This window comes from Erpetoichthys calabaricus, chromosome 13 (genome assembly GCF_900747795.2).
Source record: "Erpetoichthys calabaricus chromosome 13, fErpCal1.3, whole genome shotgun sequence".
In the NCBI taxonomy this organism is placed as follows: Eukaryota; Metazoa; Chordata; class Cladistia; order Polypteriformes; family Polypteridae; genus Erpetoichthys; species Erpetoichthys calabaricus.
Window position 1 is genome coordinate 132709212 of NC_041406.2, and position 19772 is coordinate 132728983.

General features: G+C 38.0%; 1 protein-coding gene across 1 annotated transcript in view; it reads left to right on the top strand.

Annotated features, from left to right (window-relative positions):
• The window catches only part of mtbp (MDM2 binding protein), a 134296-nt gene that overhangs the window by 43071 nt on the left and 71453 nt on the right, over positions 1–19772 (top strand). The window contains exons 10-13 of the mRNA XM_028817753.2: positions 1147–1222; positions 3038–3155; positions 6401–6571; positions 8266–8376. Coding sequence (XP_028673586.1) covers positions 1147–1222; positions 3038–3155; positions 6401–6571; positions 8266–8376 — 476 coding nt within the window. The remainder of the gene's footprint in view (positions 1–1146; positions 1223–3037; positions 3156–6400; positions 6572–8265; positions 8377–19772) is intronic.

Below are 19772 nucleotides of genomic sequence, written 5' to 3' on the forward strand. Positions count from 1 at the left end.
AATATGAAAGTATGGGGATAGCAATGTTTGCTTATTTGGTCTTTTTCTAAAAACGGATTATTTCAGAACAGCAATAGGGATGAAGTTAATTACCCTTAGTTTGGTGGGATAGAATGAGAAGTTAAAAATAAATAGCAGTTGGCTTGTTTGTAACGGGTATGTGGAGTTTGTGGTGAACTACTGTATGCCCTGGCAGTTGGTAGCACAAATTAATCTAATCCAGTACTTGTCTCTGAACTGTGTTTAAATGCAGTATGAAAAGCTGAAAAAAATTCTGTTATGACATGAGTTATTTGCGCTCCCCAGTTTATATTAACATTGCCAGGAGTGACAGCAACTACAGCTGCAGCAACATTTATACCAGACTGTGTATGCAACCCAAAAAATAAGTATTGCCACATTTACTATGGAGCATGATCTATCATTCATGATAAAAACTTGTCAAAAGGTGTTAGAAGTCCAAAATACACTTTTGCAAATTGACTAAAGAATGCTTAAAGGTTACAGTTATTTTCATTACATGATTGTTTTCAATTTTTCGGCAGTCATGTATGTTGTTGAACTCTTGTTGTTTTATTTTAATAATTTTGAAGAAAAAATCAAATTAAAATTGTTAATTGTTTACCAATTTAATTACCTTGAAATTTTTAGTTTTCTCCTCCATTTCAGTTATTGCACTGGTTATGTATTCATTTCTTATAACAAAAGGAGACTCTTGAAATGTGTTCATTGGTTACATTAGTTGTATAATGTATAAGTTTTGAACAAATTCATTTTCATGCTGTTTTGTTTATTAAAGTTTTTTTATTAACCCCTGATTCCATAGTTAACAACTATCCCCCATCCAAATATGTGAAAAGTTAGAAATCATGATAAAATTTTAAAACCCTTATCATGATAAAATGTAGAACTAAAAAGTTGGTATAAACTTCCAAATATTTTTATTCACTAAATTCTGATCCTGCCACTATTCTTCAGATTTTTTGTTTTCAATCCTTTAAATTGGCCATTTAAATTCCAGTTAATTTATTTTGCTGTCATTAAATTTATTGTATTTGTAATGGAAATACTTATTTGTGATCATGATCTAATTTTCTGCCATTTTGAAGGTTAATGCTATACAAGTTCCTTAAAATGTTCATACAGTACAGTATCGTCAAAGATAAAACCTAGCCACCAGTCTAATCTGCTCTTGGATCAACTGTGTACACTTCAAGGAAAGGTTGTAAATGTTTTGTATATTTAATTATTGGTTTATTAAAAATATGTATAAAATTAAAATGTCTAAGGACTCTCAGTGGAAGTATAATAGCCTTGATTTAAACAACAGAAAATATCTGCATGCAGTTTCTTTAATTATTTTAGTCAATTTTATTGCAACAAACAGCAGGTGTAGAGGGAAATTTGAAACAAAGTTTATTATTTTTAGTGCGCTTAACATAGAAAGATATTGAGTAAAAATTACTGTGCATATATAATAAGTAGTTTTCTGTCATTCATGTTTAATGGATAAATAATTTGAGGGTTGAAGATAAGGTTCAGGTCAAGGTTACCTTATTGTCATTGGCAACTTTTTACATGCACATAGTTAGATGAGACCATGTATCTCCATGAGCCCCGATGGAACATATATTAACGTACTCCAGGGTAGGGCAGAAGCAATACCTTAAGTACACAATACAACCATATAATAGTATAGTATGAGAGGGATTTAAACCTTCCAGAATAAATTATTGTACTATAAGTAAGATATTGCACAGAGGCAACCTGTGGCATTGAATTGCATTGAGTGAGTGATAAGTATAAGGTTATCAAAGCACATAATGGGGTATAATAAATATGTGTAGCTAACTCATAAAATAAAAGGTATTCTAAAAGCTTAGTTAAGAGTTTGTCCCAGCCAACAAAGGTGTCTAAGTGATGAGGCCATTATTTTTGGGGAAAGTACCATAAAGGGAATGGGTGAAATTGAGTCATTTAAGATCTTAAATTAAAAGATTTGAAATAACAGCATTTTTAGTCAAGGTTATGTGGTGCTTTCCATATGGTTTTGTTTTAAAAATAAAAACGAAATAGTTTTTTTGTTTAGAATATTCATATTTAAGAGAAGAACAGATCTAAAGAATATATATATATATATATATAATATAAAACCTTTATTTCTGTATAATTTTGCACATGTATAGCTATCAATTTTTGCCTTCTCATTTTGTGGGATTGCAGTAACTAACTATTGGAAAAGTTGGGTATTTCCTCTTGCATACATAAGAGCAGGGAATGTTTATGCTTTAACATTTTGAGTCTTCATCTGAAATGAGTATATTATGATGCTAATTTTGTAAGTGACCAAATATTAGCACCTATGTACTAAAAAATGTGAATTAAAAGTTTCTAGAAGTGTGATACTTAAACATGTAAGATTAAAAGTTTTGAATGTCAGAACAAAACTTTATAAAAGTTAAAACAAGCATGTCAACTTTCACTAGGATTATAGTAAAATTGAACTTGTTTAATTTTACTGGTGATTTAGATTTATCAGGCTTTAAACTTTTTGAATACCACTCCTTTGCAGTCATTAGGCATAAACTATCATGAAGAGTAAAGGCTGACAATGACAGAAAATCGTGTAATTTGGAATATTAGTGAAACTAATATTATACAGTGACTTATTATATAGTGAAGAATAAATTATTATATGCAAGGTTTTGGGTCTGTACGAAAACTTTAGTTTGATTTACACCCAAAAATGCTTCACAAAACACTTAAAATCTGTTTCAACTTTTGTAAAGATACCTGGATCATTTCAGGGAATAAAAATTGGTAGATTGTCATAATCTGAGCTCAACATAATGCCATCAACAAAAATAGAATCCCACAAAAACATTTTAGAGCCCCTTTCTTTTCCTTCAGTTTTCTCTTCTTTAATACCTAATGTGTTATCTTTTCATAAACTTTTTTGGAAGAAAGTCATTGGAACTCAAGTTTAAATGTATATGTCTTATGCTGATATTGCTGTTTCCTTTTCTGTCCATTTTAGGTTGGAGCGGTCTTCAGTTTGTCTTGTACTGTAAGTAGCATAGCTATTCCATCAGCCAGCCAGCTAAGCTCAAGAAAATGGAAGGAATTTATTATAAAGAAACCTAAATCGTTGTCTGGTATGTAGAGTACTAAATGTGTATTGCATAGTTGAGTAATCTTACTTTGGAGGACTACTGTAATTACATGTTTGACAGCATGTTTCCTTTTCAGCTAGTCTGACAGTGAACAACTACTATCATTCTATGATCTCCTCTATTTAATATTTTTTTCTGCATCACAATATTGAAGAGAAACTTCCAGAATGACATTAGACTATATTCAAAATAACAATGCAGATTTGTATTTATTTTGAGATCAAATATTTTGCCAGTTTTTTTGCTTAAAAGCAATGTATAAGCACTGGTGTTAAATGACTTGTTATAAGTTTATTATATACTCACCAGCCACTTTTTTAGGTTCACCTGTTTGACAGCTTGTTAACACAAATATCTAATCAGCCAATCACATGGCAGCAACTCAATGCATTTTGGCATGTAGATATTGTCAAGATAACCTGCTGAAGTTCAAACTGACCATCAGAATGGGGAAGAAAGGTGATTTAATTGACTTTGAATGTGGCATAGTTGCTGGTGCCAGACAGGCTGGTCTGAGTATTTCAGAAACTGCTGATCTACTGGGATTTTCACGCACAACTATCTCAAAAGTTTACAGAGAATGATCCAAAATAGGGAAAATATCCAGTGAGCAGCAGTTCTCTGGGTGAAAATACCTTGTTGATGCCAGAGGTCAGAGGAATATGGCCAGACTAATTCGATCTGATAGAAAGGCAACAGTGACTCAAATAATCAGTAGTTATAACCAAGGTATGTAGAAGAGCATCTCTGAACAAACAACACATTAAACTTTGAAGCAGATGGGCAACAGCAGCAGGAGACCACACTGGGTGCCACTCCTGTCACCTAAGAACAGGCAACTGAGACTACAATTTGCACAGGCACACTTGGATTGGACAATAGACGATTGGAAAAACATTGCTTGGTTTTATGAATCTCGATTTCTGCTGCAATATTTTGATAGTAAAGTCAGAATTTGGCATCAGCAACTTGAAAGCATAGATCTGTCCTGCCTTGTATCATTGGTTCAGACTGGTGGTGGTGGTAGTGTAATGGTGTAGGGGATATTTTGTTGGCACTTTGTACTAATTGAGCACCATTTAAATGCCACGGCCTACCTGAGTATTGTTGCTGACCATGTCCATCCCTTTATAACTGCAGGGGGAATATTGTACCTCAAAGATTTATTAGCACCTTATATTCAAAGTCAAACTAGGCGAATTTGGGCTCTTGCAACCACATAGACAGTATGCATTGCTTTGAGGTTTCTTGCATGCGGCACTTTTATATATACTGTAGGCGATGCGGAAAATCTATCTAAAAGTGCAGTTTGCCAGGCAATTCGTAAAGTCTGTTTGTCTCTAAAATATTTCCTTCGGGTTTTCATAGTGTTTCCTGGACACTAGGAGGGTGTGAGATACAAAAAACACAAATCGGTGCAAACGTTGTTTCAGAAAAGTTTGGATATTAACATGTGGTCACATAGGCACAATACAGAGAGAGATTAGGAGCACGCGCTGATACAGTGCATTGCCGCACCCACATAGAAAAAAAGACAGTGTGCTCCGTGGTTATTCTGTCCGGTGGGTATTAGCATATCATAATCCCTTGTACCAATAGCGGGAGTTTTCTGTGTTCGACTTGTACGACTGACATTATAAAATACCAGAAATTATACTATTAAAGCAAGTCTCGACTTATATGAGGGAGAACATATCCACGAGTATATACAGTTAAAAAACAAAACCTTACTTTAAGCTGTTACCTGATTAATGTTTCACTGTCTATTCAATTATTCCTGTTATACAATTTTAAATAAACTAATGGGAATAATTTAATATGTCTAGGTAAGTGGGTATTAAAACTTTTGTATTAGAAAGTAATCTCTGTGTTATTTCTTCTTCATGAAGAGAAAATTATAATGCATGAAGGAAATACATAAAAGTTCGATTTTAATATGCATTTAATTTCAATTAAAATTTTTAATTGTGTGATTGTCACTACATTTTTTATTCTAACAGCTGCCTTAATAAAAACCATTGCAATACTATTCCTTTTGATTTTATATATGATTTTACCTAACTAAAATAATGAACCATAGAACCTGCAAGATGGAGTGACTGTTTAGTATTTATTTTCATATTAATAGCATTCATTTGCTTAGAGCTTTTATATGTGTTTGTTTTAACGTGTTTTAAAGAATCTCATTTGTGGATATATCTTTTTTTAACTGCATAAACCCTGGTAAAAAGTGTTCTTCTACAATTAAATTTGACTCTTAAATGTTTTTAGATGTATTTTTATTTGTTTAAAATATTTTTTTTATTTTTTCCTGTTTTTGCAATTCAATTGTGGTGGCTCTGAGGCTAGGGATTTGTTCTGGCAATCAGAAGATTGCAGGTTCGAATCCCGTAAACAGCAAAAGTAACTCCACTTCGTTGGGCCCATAAGCAAGGCCCTTAACCTGCAATTGCTCCGTCCTGGGTATGACGTTAATCTGCATGCAGCCCTGCATGTAGGTTCTCCAACCTGCAGGGAAAAACCTGGGGGTTGGTGGCAGAATTGGCACTCCAGCCACCATAAAAAAACTCAAACTGGTTCCATTCCATCTGAACTAGTGTGGTGTTGAGGTGTCACCCGTTGCATGGCTACACTCTGGTCCTAATCTGGGATCCTGAGTTGGTTTGTCATGTGGTGGGTGCGGCAATGCGCTGTATCAGTGCGTGCTCCTAACCTCTCTTACAATTCAAAACCTGGAGAAACTTAAATAAGCCAAACTGCAAACAACAGTTAAGCAACTATATTACTGTGTTTAATAGCAACACAGATGTCTGTTCCCCTTTAAATTATTTGTTTGTGCTTAGTAAGTCCTGTTAAAGTGAACAAGGTCACTTGCATATCCCAGATGCAATTTAATTCTATCTTCTTCATGTACAAGAAAAAATGAATACCCTACAACTCTCCAAGGTTCTACTTCTGATGTTTGATCTTTCATGAAGCATTTAATTTACATAAACTGCCTTTTACATTCTGCTAAATATGAGGAAACAATACAGTTTAAAAAAGCAAATGTGTTTATCATATGTAACCTTGTACTATTTTTTTTGATACTTTGTATGTATCAGCTTTTAAATTATATCTTTCAATTTTCAAGCTGAAAATAAAGAATATGTATGTACATATATACAGTATATTTTACTGTATAATATTTTATACTGAGGTGCATCTATCATTTTATTTTCTTAAAGGTCCTTGTGTTGAATTAAAAGGAGAACACTGTAAATATTTCCTGCTTGTCCAGGGTGATGGAAATGGAAGCTGCAAAGCCAGACTTATTCATTCTGCTAATCAGTTAAATGGTGCTGCTGCTATTTCTACCATAAATGGACTGCTAAAAGACAAAGTTATATGTAGAGAAGGTGAGTGTTTAAAGTTGTAGTATCCATGGTTATATTTTCAGTTCTGAATAAAAGTTGTTTAGAAACTATGAAAGTGATCTGGTATAGCAGAATGATTGGTTGGCACTGCTGCAGTGTCTGGTGGTATGGTGCAGGGGGTGTGTGGGAGAGGAGTGCAGTTTTAGCTTGTTTCTGGAGTATTGATTCCATCCATCCATCCATGTTCCAACCCGCTGAATCCGAACACAGGGTCACGGGGGTCTGCTGGAGCCAATCCCAGCCAACACAGGGCACAAGGCAGGGAACCAATCCCGGGCAGGGTGCCAACCCACCACAGGACACACACAAACACACCCACACACCAAGCACACACCAGGGCCAATTTAGAATCGCCAATCCACCTAACCTGCATGTCTTTGGACTGTGGGAGGAAACCAGAGCGCCCGGAGAAAACCCACGCAGACACGGGGAGAACATGCAAACTCCACGCAGGGTGGACCCGGGAAGCGAACCCGGGTCTCCTAACTGCGAGGCAGCAGCACTACCACTGCGCCACCGTGCCGCCCGAGTATTGATTTTTTTGTTGATTTTATTAATAAAAATTGAGGACAAAAAAAGAAATCAGTAAGGTTAAAGTTTTGAATAGTAAAAAGAAAGCTAAGTTAATTCTACCGTATTTTTTTAAACAGTATCTTTTAATTATATAATAATAATAACACATTTTATTTATATAACGCTTTTCCAATGCTCAAGGCACTTACAGAATATAAGAAAGAACGGCAGGGTATACAGTATATAGCATTGTACAAACCAGATAAATAAATAAAGAAGATTACGACAGTGAATTCAGAGAAAAAACCTAAAAGACAACATAATTGATGGTCTAGCACACACACATACAGGTTACATGAGCATTTTGTATATGCTTAGTAAATATCTGTAAAATATTGCAGAAAATATGTTTTATTAAAAAGGTCTTATGTTTGCAGATGTTGATTAAAATTTATCTAATTATAGTGAATTACAGGTCATGAGGGTTGTTTATTTGCATTTGTCTTTAAATCACAATATTGCATATTTAATTCTAGCAATAATAACTTTTTTTTTGGGTGTCTTTATTTTTTATGTAGAGCCTCAAATTGCAGAAGACAATTCTGGTCCTTCAGGTTGTAAATGTAAACAAAATTAAAATGAAAACACCGCTTTAATCACGCTCGTTTACAAAAAAACAGTTTTATTTATTACAACATAATGTACTGTTTTTTTTTTTTGTTTTTTTTTTAAGAATTCAGCATTTCTACAAATAGTTTAAAAACATTTACACTGTTTTACAACGTAAATTTGATTTGAGGTATACCTTACTAAAGTACATTATGCAGCTGGGAAGCAGGTTTGTGCTTTGCAAGTATTTAAAAGTTTTTTTCCCCATTTATGTCAACAACATCAAAATGTATTAAAGTCCCTCCTCCTGTATGATGTATTAAAGAATCCTCCTTTAATTAAACCCACCAGAGGTACAAAGTACAGGCTTAGTACTTCTAGGTTTTTCTGTGAATTCTGAATTGAAGGGATGGGGATGAGCACTAGGGTGGTATTAAAGTAGGTTGACTGCTATTTCTTTTGGTCAGTTATTGGTTCTGTGTTTTCAGAGATGGACCTGTTACAGCGTTAGATTCCAGATATACTGTAAACAATTTTTATTTTTGTAAAAGCAGATGTGTTGACAAAGTGGATTGACAATATATCTTTCCTAAATGAAAATCACCTGCTTCAGAGAGAAGATAAAGTTGCTCAGCTCCAAGAAAATGTACTGAAAGACTATCTGCGTGAGTAAAAAAAAAAAAAATCTGTTTTTCATTCATAGGTAATCAATTGTGTTAAAATTACAGTGCTGCTGTTAAGGTTTCCTTAAGCATTATATTAAAAAATATGTTTTTCCTTACAATCTATAACTTAAATGAGCTTTCTTGCATTATTTTTGTTTACTTTGTACTCTGTTGCATTCGTTTTCTTCCCAGGAGTAGAGCATGTAATATTTTCTTAATATTTAGTACAAACATTGTTTCAAAGCACTCACTGTCTTCACTAGTCCATGAACGATGACTGAGAAAGATGTTTAGTTTTCAATTTAAATTTTACCAGGTGGGTCAAAGACAGAAGTGTTTATTTGTAAACTTAGTGCTGGTAAAGTAAAATATCAGAGAAAAGAAACATCTTAGGCTTATCGCTTGAGCAGTAACATTTGTGCCAAGTTAAAGCCATGCATGTGCAGCTCAATTTCTGACTTCAAGCAAAGCAAAAAAAAACAAAGTCATTAATTACTGCTGTTGCAAAATTGATTGGTAGAATACTAAATATACACAAGGCTGAAAGTTGTTTTTCAAATAGCAAGTTTAACGTGGGATAATCATGCCATGTACTGAGGATTTATGTGAAGCCACAAGTCTTTGAGGTTTGAGCAGCTAATTGTTGTAAGGCAGTGGCATTAAATGGTGACTACTGGACATTGTTGAGCATCTAAAACTACCTTGGTTAAAATGTGATTAGTTTTGATTAATATTATGATTGGTTGCAATCAAAAAATGTAATTGCTTTACAAAGATATACTTTAGGCCTTGACAACCTTCATGGTACTGAGAAAACATTTTCAATGGATATCCTTCTGTCCCTTAAGAAAGTGACCTATAAGTACTGTTCATCACATTTGGATTCAGATATATTTGTGGATCATTCACTATGTTTTTTGTTTTCAATTGGCCAGTTTCATCCTTTTTATCTATTTGAACACTGCATTTTTAGAATCCCTTTTTGTGTACTGTTACTTGCTGGCTATAATATGGTCTCTAGTTGATGCAAAGCTATGATTTTTATGTCTGTCAAAGTGGGTATTATTTAAATTGTACTGTTGTACACCCGGTTCAGTTAATCACTACCTCATTAATTTGAATCTGGCAGTATTTTTGCAAGTAAATACATATAGCCCAGGTAACTAGCATTTAAAAATAATTTTCTTGGTGGATCTTTTCACAGTACTATCTATGTATATAATTCACTAAGCCGCCGACAAGTAGACACCCATGGAAAGCACGCAAGACAGCCACGCCCACCAACTCTAAGACCATTGGATACGACAACAACTCACAGAGCCACGCCCACCAACTCGGACGTGACGCCTTGGAAAACACGCTGTCATTTATGTTCGTCTGTGCTACAGTCCACATGTACCTCTGAGCCACGTTGACTTTTCGGTTACGACGCACGACCGCGTGCACCATCGCAAACTGTTTTACACGCTACATACAGCAATTTACATCCGTGACAAACATGCGTCTTCTTAGATGGTCCTGCAGGAACACGGAAAACGTTTCCCCGCCCACCAACACTCCTTATTCCCTGGCCCGCGTCCACCCTCGCTCTCTAGGCATTCACACTGCCTGTTCATGTTCCCGGACGCAACAACTCACCGACCACCCTGTAAGTCGCTTTCGTCTGTGCTAGGAGTCCACATGCACCTCTGAGCCACGTTGACTTTTCATTATTCTTTCCGGTTACGACATCCGACTGCGTCCACCATCGAAAACCATGGGAAAGGAACAACGAAGCCCCGCCCAGAAACTCTACTCCTCCTCCCACGTGATAGGGAACGCACCTCAGAGCACTGCCTGCCAACTTGAACAGCTCATCAAACACATACTCACTCGCTTTGGTCTGTGCTGCGGTCCAAATCCAGCTGTGAGCCACGTTGACTGTTCATTTGCCCTCCATGGCTACCGCTTCAAATGTATTTCATGGAAACAACACTTCTTTCAATGTTATAGAAATTCCTGCATCAGGTAACTGTTTGTTTCTATCAGTCGGGTTTTTCTGGAAAAATGTCATTGATGAAACTGTTGCTCTCAAACTTCGCAACATGGCTGTTGGCTTTGTTTGCCAACATTGGGATAACTTCGGCATTTACTTCCAAGAACGTCCTCATGCCTCTCCTCAAGTTTACAATCCGGCCCAACATCTCTCCATATCTCGGCTCTTTAGCGGTCCTTTGGATCAAGGGCATTATGAGGTTCTCATGCCTCTCAAATACACACGTGATAACCTTCTGGTGACATCTTTTGACGCTGTCGGTATGTGCACACTGGGTGCACACGCACTTGCTCAGCACACTAATATGACGTCACCTGCCCACTCTCCTCTTCCTGAAAAACATTTAAAGACACACTCCCCTGAACACACGCATTCCACACAGGACTTTCAATGCACCTTTTGTTCCAAAAGCTTCCGAGTGCAGACATATCTGAACGCACATTTAAAAAAACACAACACTAACCAAATGATGCAATATGAACATTGCCAGCAATGCTTCAAAACAACTCGCGCTCTCAAGAAACACTTACGAACTCATTCCACTCTCACCTTCAATTGCACATTTTGTAACAAGGACTTCACAGGTGAGATGGATCTCCACAACCATATGCAGATCCATTCAACACAAACATTTATATGCAAACTTTGCGACAAACACTTTCACGCACGCAGATACCTTACTAACCATCTCAAAACACATTCCCTGATGAATTCTTCTCAGTGTCAACACTGCTCCAAAACCTTCACGCGCCAGAAATCTCTCAAAGCACATTTAAACATACACTCCACTGAACAAACGCATTCCAAACAGAGCTTTCAATGCACGATTTGTTCAAAAACGTTCCGAGTGCAGAGATATCTCAACATGCATTTAAAAACACACTCCACTGAATGAATTATGCAATGTGAACATTGCCGGCAATGCTTCGAAACAACTCATTCCAATTCCCTTCATTGTCTACACAGCACTAAATCGTTCATGCACAAACATCACATTCAGTTTTCTGCAGCTTTTGAAGAAGATACCGCCATTCACGTCCAAGAACATAACATTGGCCTACCTACCGCACTATGTGCTTCTTGCAATGCTCTTCATTGGCCAGCAGAGGTCAACAAATCCGGACATTACACTAAGTGTTGTCATGCTGGCAAGGTGTCTTTGCTACCGCTATCCAAACCCCCTCTTTTTTTTAGAAGACCTCTTGACTGGCAAGAACCTGCTGTCCCGAAATTGCTGTGATCATATCAGGGAATACAACTCTGCTTTAGCTTTCGCGTCAATGGGCGCACACATCGCTCAACCATCTGGACAAGGACCGTATGCTTTCAGAATCCACGGTCAAATTTATCACCAGGTCTCTCCTTTATATACCAATCCTGACACGTCACCACAATACGGTCAGCTATATATCTTCGATTCTGCTGAGGCTACCAGTCAACGTTTGCAAAAGGAATGTAATAGCGCTTGCAGTGACATTTTGTTGCTTCAACTAGACAACATGATATGACAGGTTAATCCCTTCGCAAAGTCTTACATGCAAATGCATGACATTATCACTCACGGTAACCCTGTTACTGCTGTACGAATGGTGTTCATGGAAAATCCAAGTCTGGTTATGAGAAGGTATAACGCCCCGTCCTGTCAAACTGATGTTGCTGCTATCTTTGTTGGTGAAGACAGGGAACCTCCTGCACAATGCGACATTTGCATATATCCAAGGGGAGATGCTTGCAAGCGTATCTCTGTTCTCAATATGAACTGTGACCCCATGGTTTATCCACTGCTATTCCCTTACGGAGATCCAGGCTGGCACATACAATTGACAGATGTTGAGGAAAAGCAATCTGCGAAAAGAACGCGAGTCACACAGCTCCAATTTTATGCTTTCAGGCTTGCCATGAGATCTTCATTTACTGCACGCGCGCTACACTTTATGGATCAACGTGTGTGTACCCGCTGCAGAGAGGCGTGGGTAAGCCGTTGAACCCCATTCGTGCTGGAAACCGGGGCTTGAAATTGTTCCCCACGAACAAGGAATTCCCAGTAAGTGCGGGTCATACGCTCGCACTGATTACATCCCTGCCCTTTGTACACACACCCCCCCCTCGCTACTACCATGGTCGGGTGACTTGGTGGATTATATATAGAAAAGCAGCCAGAACCGCAAAGAACAATGAAAAGTCTACGTGACTCACAGGTGCATGTGGACTGTGCAAAGACGAAAACGACTCAGGTGACGAGTTGGGGGTGGGCACATGAGCAGGCAGTGCATACTGAACGAGAAATCAGCAGACTAGCATGACGAAGGGGGTGGAATGGGTATCCTTCCTCTCCTCCTGTTCCGCCCTCCGCGCCCGAGCGCCGTCCACCCCCATCCCTCGCTCTGGGAGGAGAAGGCGCGACGGCGGTCCTCCAGTTTTCAGTCACGGACAATTGTATGTTGGTTTGTACCGTGCATTGTTACAATGTTACTGTTCTTGGTGGTTTATTAAATTACGGATTTTTCAAATGTTAATTTTTTCCCTGTGCTTAAAAATCATTAAAAAAGCGGCCTGATTATGCGGCGTATGGTACGCCGCGGGTTGGCTAGTATATAATATACTGCATAAATACTAGAAGCAGTACCCAGCATTAAACTGGTAAGAAATTTTAAGCTTTGGTCTGTTTGTCTGCTAGTCTAGCTTCAGTCTGTTATAGCATTGTCATTCAAACAGTAGTAAACAGGAACCAAAAACCCAAAGGTACCATCAGGGTCAATATGTTGAAATGGAATATAGTATACCATCTTCAAATAAGGGAGCTGTGCACATTTTGGCAGAGATTAGTCCAATGGTGTGAATTTGTACACCGGACATACACTCACCAGCCACTTTATTTGGCACATTGTAACATTGCCACATAAAAATGTATATGTTTTTTTTTTTTCCTCTTCTCTCTATGTAAAATCCTGTTGTCATTTAAAAATACGGAAGACAAGATAGACGGGTTGGATAGAGAGAACCTTTTGGGAGGTACGGGGCTGTCATTGCGATTTCTGGGAGTGCCATGGAAACAGATGCACTATTTAAAGAGGGGCGCGAAAAGGCAGCCCAAGTTTTTATGGTGAAGGAGGAAAGGACATGACCCATCTGAGTCCAGGAGAAAGATTGTTTTCAGGGAGCACTACAAGTCCATCGCAGTCTGGGGTGGCCACCTTGAAGATTCCGGATATGCTGAGGTTACAGTGAAAGGGATTGAAAGCAAAAGTGAGCCATAAATCTTTTATTTTGGGATTGGCATGTCAAAGGAACTGAACTATGGGGAAATAGGAAAACGGAAAAAAGACTAAATTGAAAAGACGGAGGGGATAATTCTTGGATACATAATTTTATGCTTTGTATTCATTGTATATATTGAAAGTGGGTGATGCTGTAAAAATTTATTATAGTTTTTTTTTTGTTGTTGCATTTTTTCTCTGTGTGGTTTAGTTAATATCACTTTTATTATTATAAATCATCTTTCGGCGCTGTGGGAAGGGGTTGAAGGCAATTTAAGGTTGACTTGCAATCATTAGGATAATTTTTCAGTGTAAACTTAGTGAAGTGTTGCGGAAAAAATCGTTACAACATCTTGTTTGTACCAGGTTAGACCCCCTTTTACCTTCACAACTGACATAATTCTTTATGGCATAGATTCAACAAGGTGCTGGAAATATTCCTCAGGGATTTTAGTTCATATTAACATGACAGCATCATTCACATGCTGCAGATTTGTCAGCTTCATATCCATGATGCGAATCTCCCGTTCCACCACATCCCAAAGGTGCTGTCTTGGATTGAGATCTGGTGACTGTGGAGGACATTTGAGTACAGTGAACTCATTGTCATGTTCAAGAAACCAATTTGAGATGATTTGAGCTTTGTGACATGGCACATTGTCCTGCTGGAAGAAGCCATCAGAAGATGGGTATGCTGCGGTCATAAAGGGATGGGCTCAGGTAAGCTGTGACATTTAAATGATGCTGAATTAGTACTAAGGGGCCCAAAGTGTGCCAAGAAAATATCCCCAGCACCATTACACCACCACCAGCCTGAACCAGTGATACAAAACAGGATGAATCCATGCTTTCATGTTGTTCAAGCCAAATTCTGACACTACCCTAGCAGAAATCGAGACTCATCAGACCAGGCAATGTTTTTCCAGTCTTCTATTTTCCAATTTCGGTGAGCCTGTGCAAATTGTAGCCTCAGTTTATAGCGGTGCTACATGAATGGGGACATCTTAAATGTGTTTTGTGCTGAGTCGCGTCTTTTGTAGTGTTGTCCCCTTTATATATAGTTTGTTGTGTCTCTTTAAATGTTGTCCCCTGGAAACACCGGGGGAAGAGGAACGCTGTGGAACCTTGACCCCTCGTGATAGTTTTCCCTGTCAAACCCAGCAATTCCATCTGGGCCATCGCTATTTAAACAAGAGGACGAAAAGAAAAGAGAATCGCTTACAACACAGACACTTCACCCAAGAGAAAACAGCCAAGAGATAGCTCTGATACGGATCACTTTATACCTTTTCCTGCTTGCCGCTTTCAACGCCAGACATCAACAACTGCACCACCCCTACGCAAAACCCCGGGGTTCCAGATTATACTGACACGCCAAGGATATACAGTGAGACTGTTTTTTGTCGTTTGAGAAAGGAGCAAGCCAACACTTTCATTTGAGTATAATTACTGTAGGATACTTTCCAGCTGGACAACATTCATATTCACTAATCATCCTCCATTTAATCTTTTGGACTTTTATGTGTGTTTAGTGTTCTCTATGTATATTATTTGTTTCATGTTCAGTGTAGGGACAAGGGAGGGTTTGTGCTGTATGTTCATTAATGTACTTTTGTTATCACGTAGCACCAGTCACTTTTTGGGGTTGTGTATGGTATGGGGGCTTTTGGAGGGAGTGAAATATATATTGTTTTGTTGTTTGTTTCTTTGCACTATCAATATATACGTTCACATTATTATTATTTTATATACTGTTTAAGTTTTGATTATTTAAACATCAATTGAGAGAAGTTACTTGGAAGAAGTATGGCTTGTCTGGTCTAACGTTTCCTTAGGTTGCCTGGTCACAGGTCTTGGTGGTGTAGCTGCTGTTCTGGACAAGTGGGTCAGCCGTTACAAGTTGCCTGTTCTTAGCTTACAGGAGTGATACCTGGTATGGTCTCCTGCTGCTATAGCCCATCTACTTCAAGGTTCAATGTGTTGTACATTCAGAGTTGGTCTTCAATAAGGCACTTTGCCCAGAGAACTGCCACTCACTGGATATTTTACTTTATTTTGACCATTCTCTGTAAACCCCAGAGATGGGTGTGCTTGAAAATCCCAGTTGATCAGCCCATCTGGCACCAACAAGCATTCAAAATCACTTTTCTTCCCCATTCTAATGCTCGGTTTGAACTTCAGCAAGTTGTCTTGACAATGTCTACATGCCTAAATGCATTTGGTTGCTGCCATGTGATTGGCTGATTAGATATTTGTGTTAACAAACAGTTGAACAGGTATACCTAATAAAGTGGCTGGTGAGTGTACTTATATATTAGAACATTATATAACTGCAACAAGAACAGGCCGTTCAGCCCAACATTCTCATCCATTCTATTCATTTAGTCTTTCCAAAACAACTTTTGTTTGTTTGTTTTTTGTCTGTTTATTCATATGCAGTACCTTCTAAAAGTCTTAGGCACATGTAAGAAATTCTGAAAAGCCAAGATACTTTCAAAAATGATGAGACGTTAAGATTGTAATTTTCAAATAGTTTACAATAAAGAGCAGAACACAAAAAACTAAATCAAGTCAATATGACCACACTTTGCCTTTAAAATTTATATGAATGTTGGTTGGTAGTTTGTTCCAAGCATCTTAAAGAACTTATCACAGAACTTATCACAGTTCACAGTCTCACTTACTAACATCACTTCAGGTAATCCCAGGCAGCCTCAGTGATGTTAGTAACAGAGCTCTGCTAAAGCCATACTGTCCTTGTTTCTTTATTAAGATTGTTTTCTGACCTTGGCATCATTTACTGCAGAATAAAGTTGGGACCGATCAGATGCTTTTGTGATGGATGAGAATCTGGTTGCATTTCATAACATTGACAGCTCTATTAATTCTGAGCAGATCACCAAGTCAATTTACAGAAATGCAAGGCAAAATCTGCAGGAAACCTCTGCCATGCTTAGCTGTTGGCTGCAAATGATCTTCCATGTAGTGCTGTCTATCTGTTCTCTAGACAGACTGTCTCCTGCATGAGCCAAAAATGTACAATTTTGACTTGTCAGTTCAGTGCACTTGCTTTCATTGTTCAGCACTTTCTTTTTTGTGTTTTTATGAGTAGGCAAGTCTTTTAGCTTTGTTTCCACTTTAGAGGAATGGCTTTTTGATATCAATGCTTTCATGAAGACCATTTCCCACAAGACTTCTCTGGGAAGTATAGTGGTATACTTTTGATCCAGTGGTTTCTATGAATTTGCAAGTGATTGCAGTGTGGAGCTGCATTTCTCGTCATCAGCCTTTCCTGCTTCCTTCTGCTTTTCCAGAAAAGTGTGAACAGCACATTCCTGCTGAAATTTCTCCTAGGCAGAAAGCTTTCTGATACAAAATGACCACCTTGTATCTTTGTGTTATGTTCAGTCTTGTCTTGGTGTAAGAAATTACAATTTAAAGTTTACCCTGTCAAACGTGCCACAAACTCACCCTTAATTTGGTTATACTTCACCCAGTCTGGCTCCATCTACATTCTTTCTTCCTTTAGCTAATCACTGTGGAAGTTAAATTCAATTTTTATCTTACTTTTATGTTTTTATGTTACTTTTCTGAAATGTAACTTTCAGTATTTTTAAAATCTAGTCTCCCAGAACATTGGAAATAAGAAAAGCTCTTTTCTTCACAGGTTTAAAATTTAAAACAATACCTTTTTTTTTTTTTTTTTAAAGCTGGAAAATCGAATGTGTGTGTTCACCATTAGCTATCCTGTTTTGCCAATAGTCACTGATTGATAATATCAGTACACAATCATTTATCTCTATTTCTAATGAAACTTTCCATTAAAATGATGTTGTCACACTTAGGAAGGTCAAAAATGGTGGTGGAATTTTTTCATGATTACATATACATTACCTAGATAGTGCTTTATCCTTTCAGTCCCACATCAAAGAGTTATAGTCACCTAAAAACATTGTTAGTATTATATAATATTTGTTGCAATAAATTGCTATAGATATGTTAGCTTGTTTTACACTAATAGATGATATTTTGTTATATAGTGCGGCTATATCAGCAGTGTTAAGAGATCCTAGATCTAAACCTCATACTCCTAAACCAGTTCCTATAGCCCCCCAAATGTCTCGCTGTGGCCTTCGTTTTATTTCTACCTTATGAGGAGGCCATAAAGATTGTATGTTTCTACAATTATATGTTGCATCTGTACTGCGTGGTACTATATTTTCTCCTTTTGAAAAATCATAACGTTTTATATCAAACCCACTAACATTAATGTCAAGTGCTACAGTAATTATTTTATGTGCTATCCTAGCTTTTTTTACAACCTTTCATTTGCCTGAGTAGTGTTGCATCAAATGGATGACCATTTCCTCTTCTAGTCATGAATTTCCCATAACATTACAGGTACCTTTACATTTGTTGTTGATTCCCTTTCAAACACATATAATATTACATCATTCTCGGGTGTTGATATTGCAGTCAGTTGTTGCCCCCCTTCAATTGTCCAATATAATCCATAACTTTATGTGGTTTTCTTCCTTTACCCCAGTAAATTGTTAGCAGGACGTACGGGCGTCGGTCTCCTGTATGAATGAGCTGTACCTCCCCGCCTACAGGAGACCTGCCATCCCCTCAATACGTCGGTCGGGGTGTGCGCCACCCTTTTGGAAAGTTAAAATATCATCTCGGTTTTTGTTCAGAGTGTCTCTTTTCCAGCTCACTAGGTGGTGCGGTTGGAGTAGTTATGCCCTCTCCTTATTTATGCTTTTTCAGATCTTGCCATTTCTGAAAAAGTTCTGCAGTTTGTTTGCCATCTATGTCCCTTCTATTTACCCCTGCTCGTAGCAGATCATGAATTATCTTTCCACGGCGTACAGTTAGTATATCATTTTCTTCTATGGCTCTGACTGGTCTCGGCCCAGTAGATGCCGACACCGTAGCGCCTAATTCATCTAACTGACTCAATAACGCAGTCACATCCCATACTGTCTGTTGATTAGCTCTGGCGAGCATAGATAATAGAGCCCCTTTTAACGAACTCGGTGTGTTTTTTATTAGACGGCTTCACATACCAGCAGTGAATGCCTCGGTATCAGGTCCAGCAAACGCGACTCCTGGTGCGACTTTATAAATAGCTGATTGCACGCTCATTTCTCGCAGCTGCTGAATTGCTTCAGGATCTGTCCACCAGGATCTATCAATCTCTTCCAAGTCTCTAGCATCTGGATATGCATGTTGTATAGCATTTAATACCCATTCCACTATCGATACTATCACTTGATTTTGTATCCCTCGTAACACATTCCTTAATTTAGGATTCGTAGTGATAGAGCCTAAATTTTTAATTTCTGCATTTGTCAACTGACAACTATCACCACCCTCATCCCATATACGTAATATCCATTGCATCAAGCTCTCGCCTGGTCTCTGCCTATACTGTTTACCAATTTCCAGAAACTCTGTTTGTGTAAAATCTCGTACGGTTCGCGTTACCCTGTGCTGTCCGCCTAAGTTCGCTTTGGCTTTATTTTGAACAACCGGTCTTGCATCTGTTATGTCAAAATTATTATTTCTATCATTTATCTCGTCTGATTCCATGCCGTCTTCCCCCAAAACATCATCGTCACTGTCTGAGTTATATACAGTGCCGTCCCATGTTTCTGGGTTCCAATCACCGTGCATTATGGTTCGTATTTTAAAAGAGGAAACGGGATGTTTTTTCCTTTGTTTCTGCCTACTAGCATGCACCAAACGTATGGCTAAAGCAGTGCATTTATTCTCCCACTCGTCCGCACGGGACACGGCATTTTCCATGCATTCTCGAGAGATACTTTGCTTTTCTTGTAGATGTTCTATTTCTCGTTTAAGTTCCCCACATTCTATGACCATACTTTGAACTTTATGGTCTAACTCGCGTATTGCGGTTAATAAAAGCCATCCTAATTCACCGGCGGCTATTCGTTCCTTTTTACCCCTACGTTCTAGCCCAAGTTCCAAAACCGCCTTTTGGACATTTGAAGGATTAACTTCTCCTTCTAGCTCAGGCCACGCACTTGGGGCCGTATATGTATTAAATAGCTCAGCCACGGGCGTCCATGACAGTACCC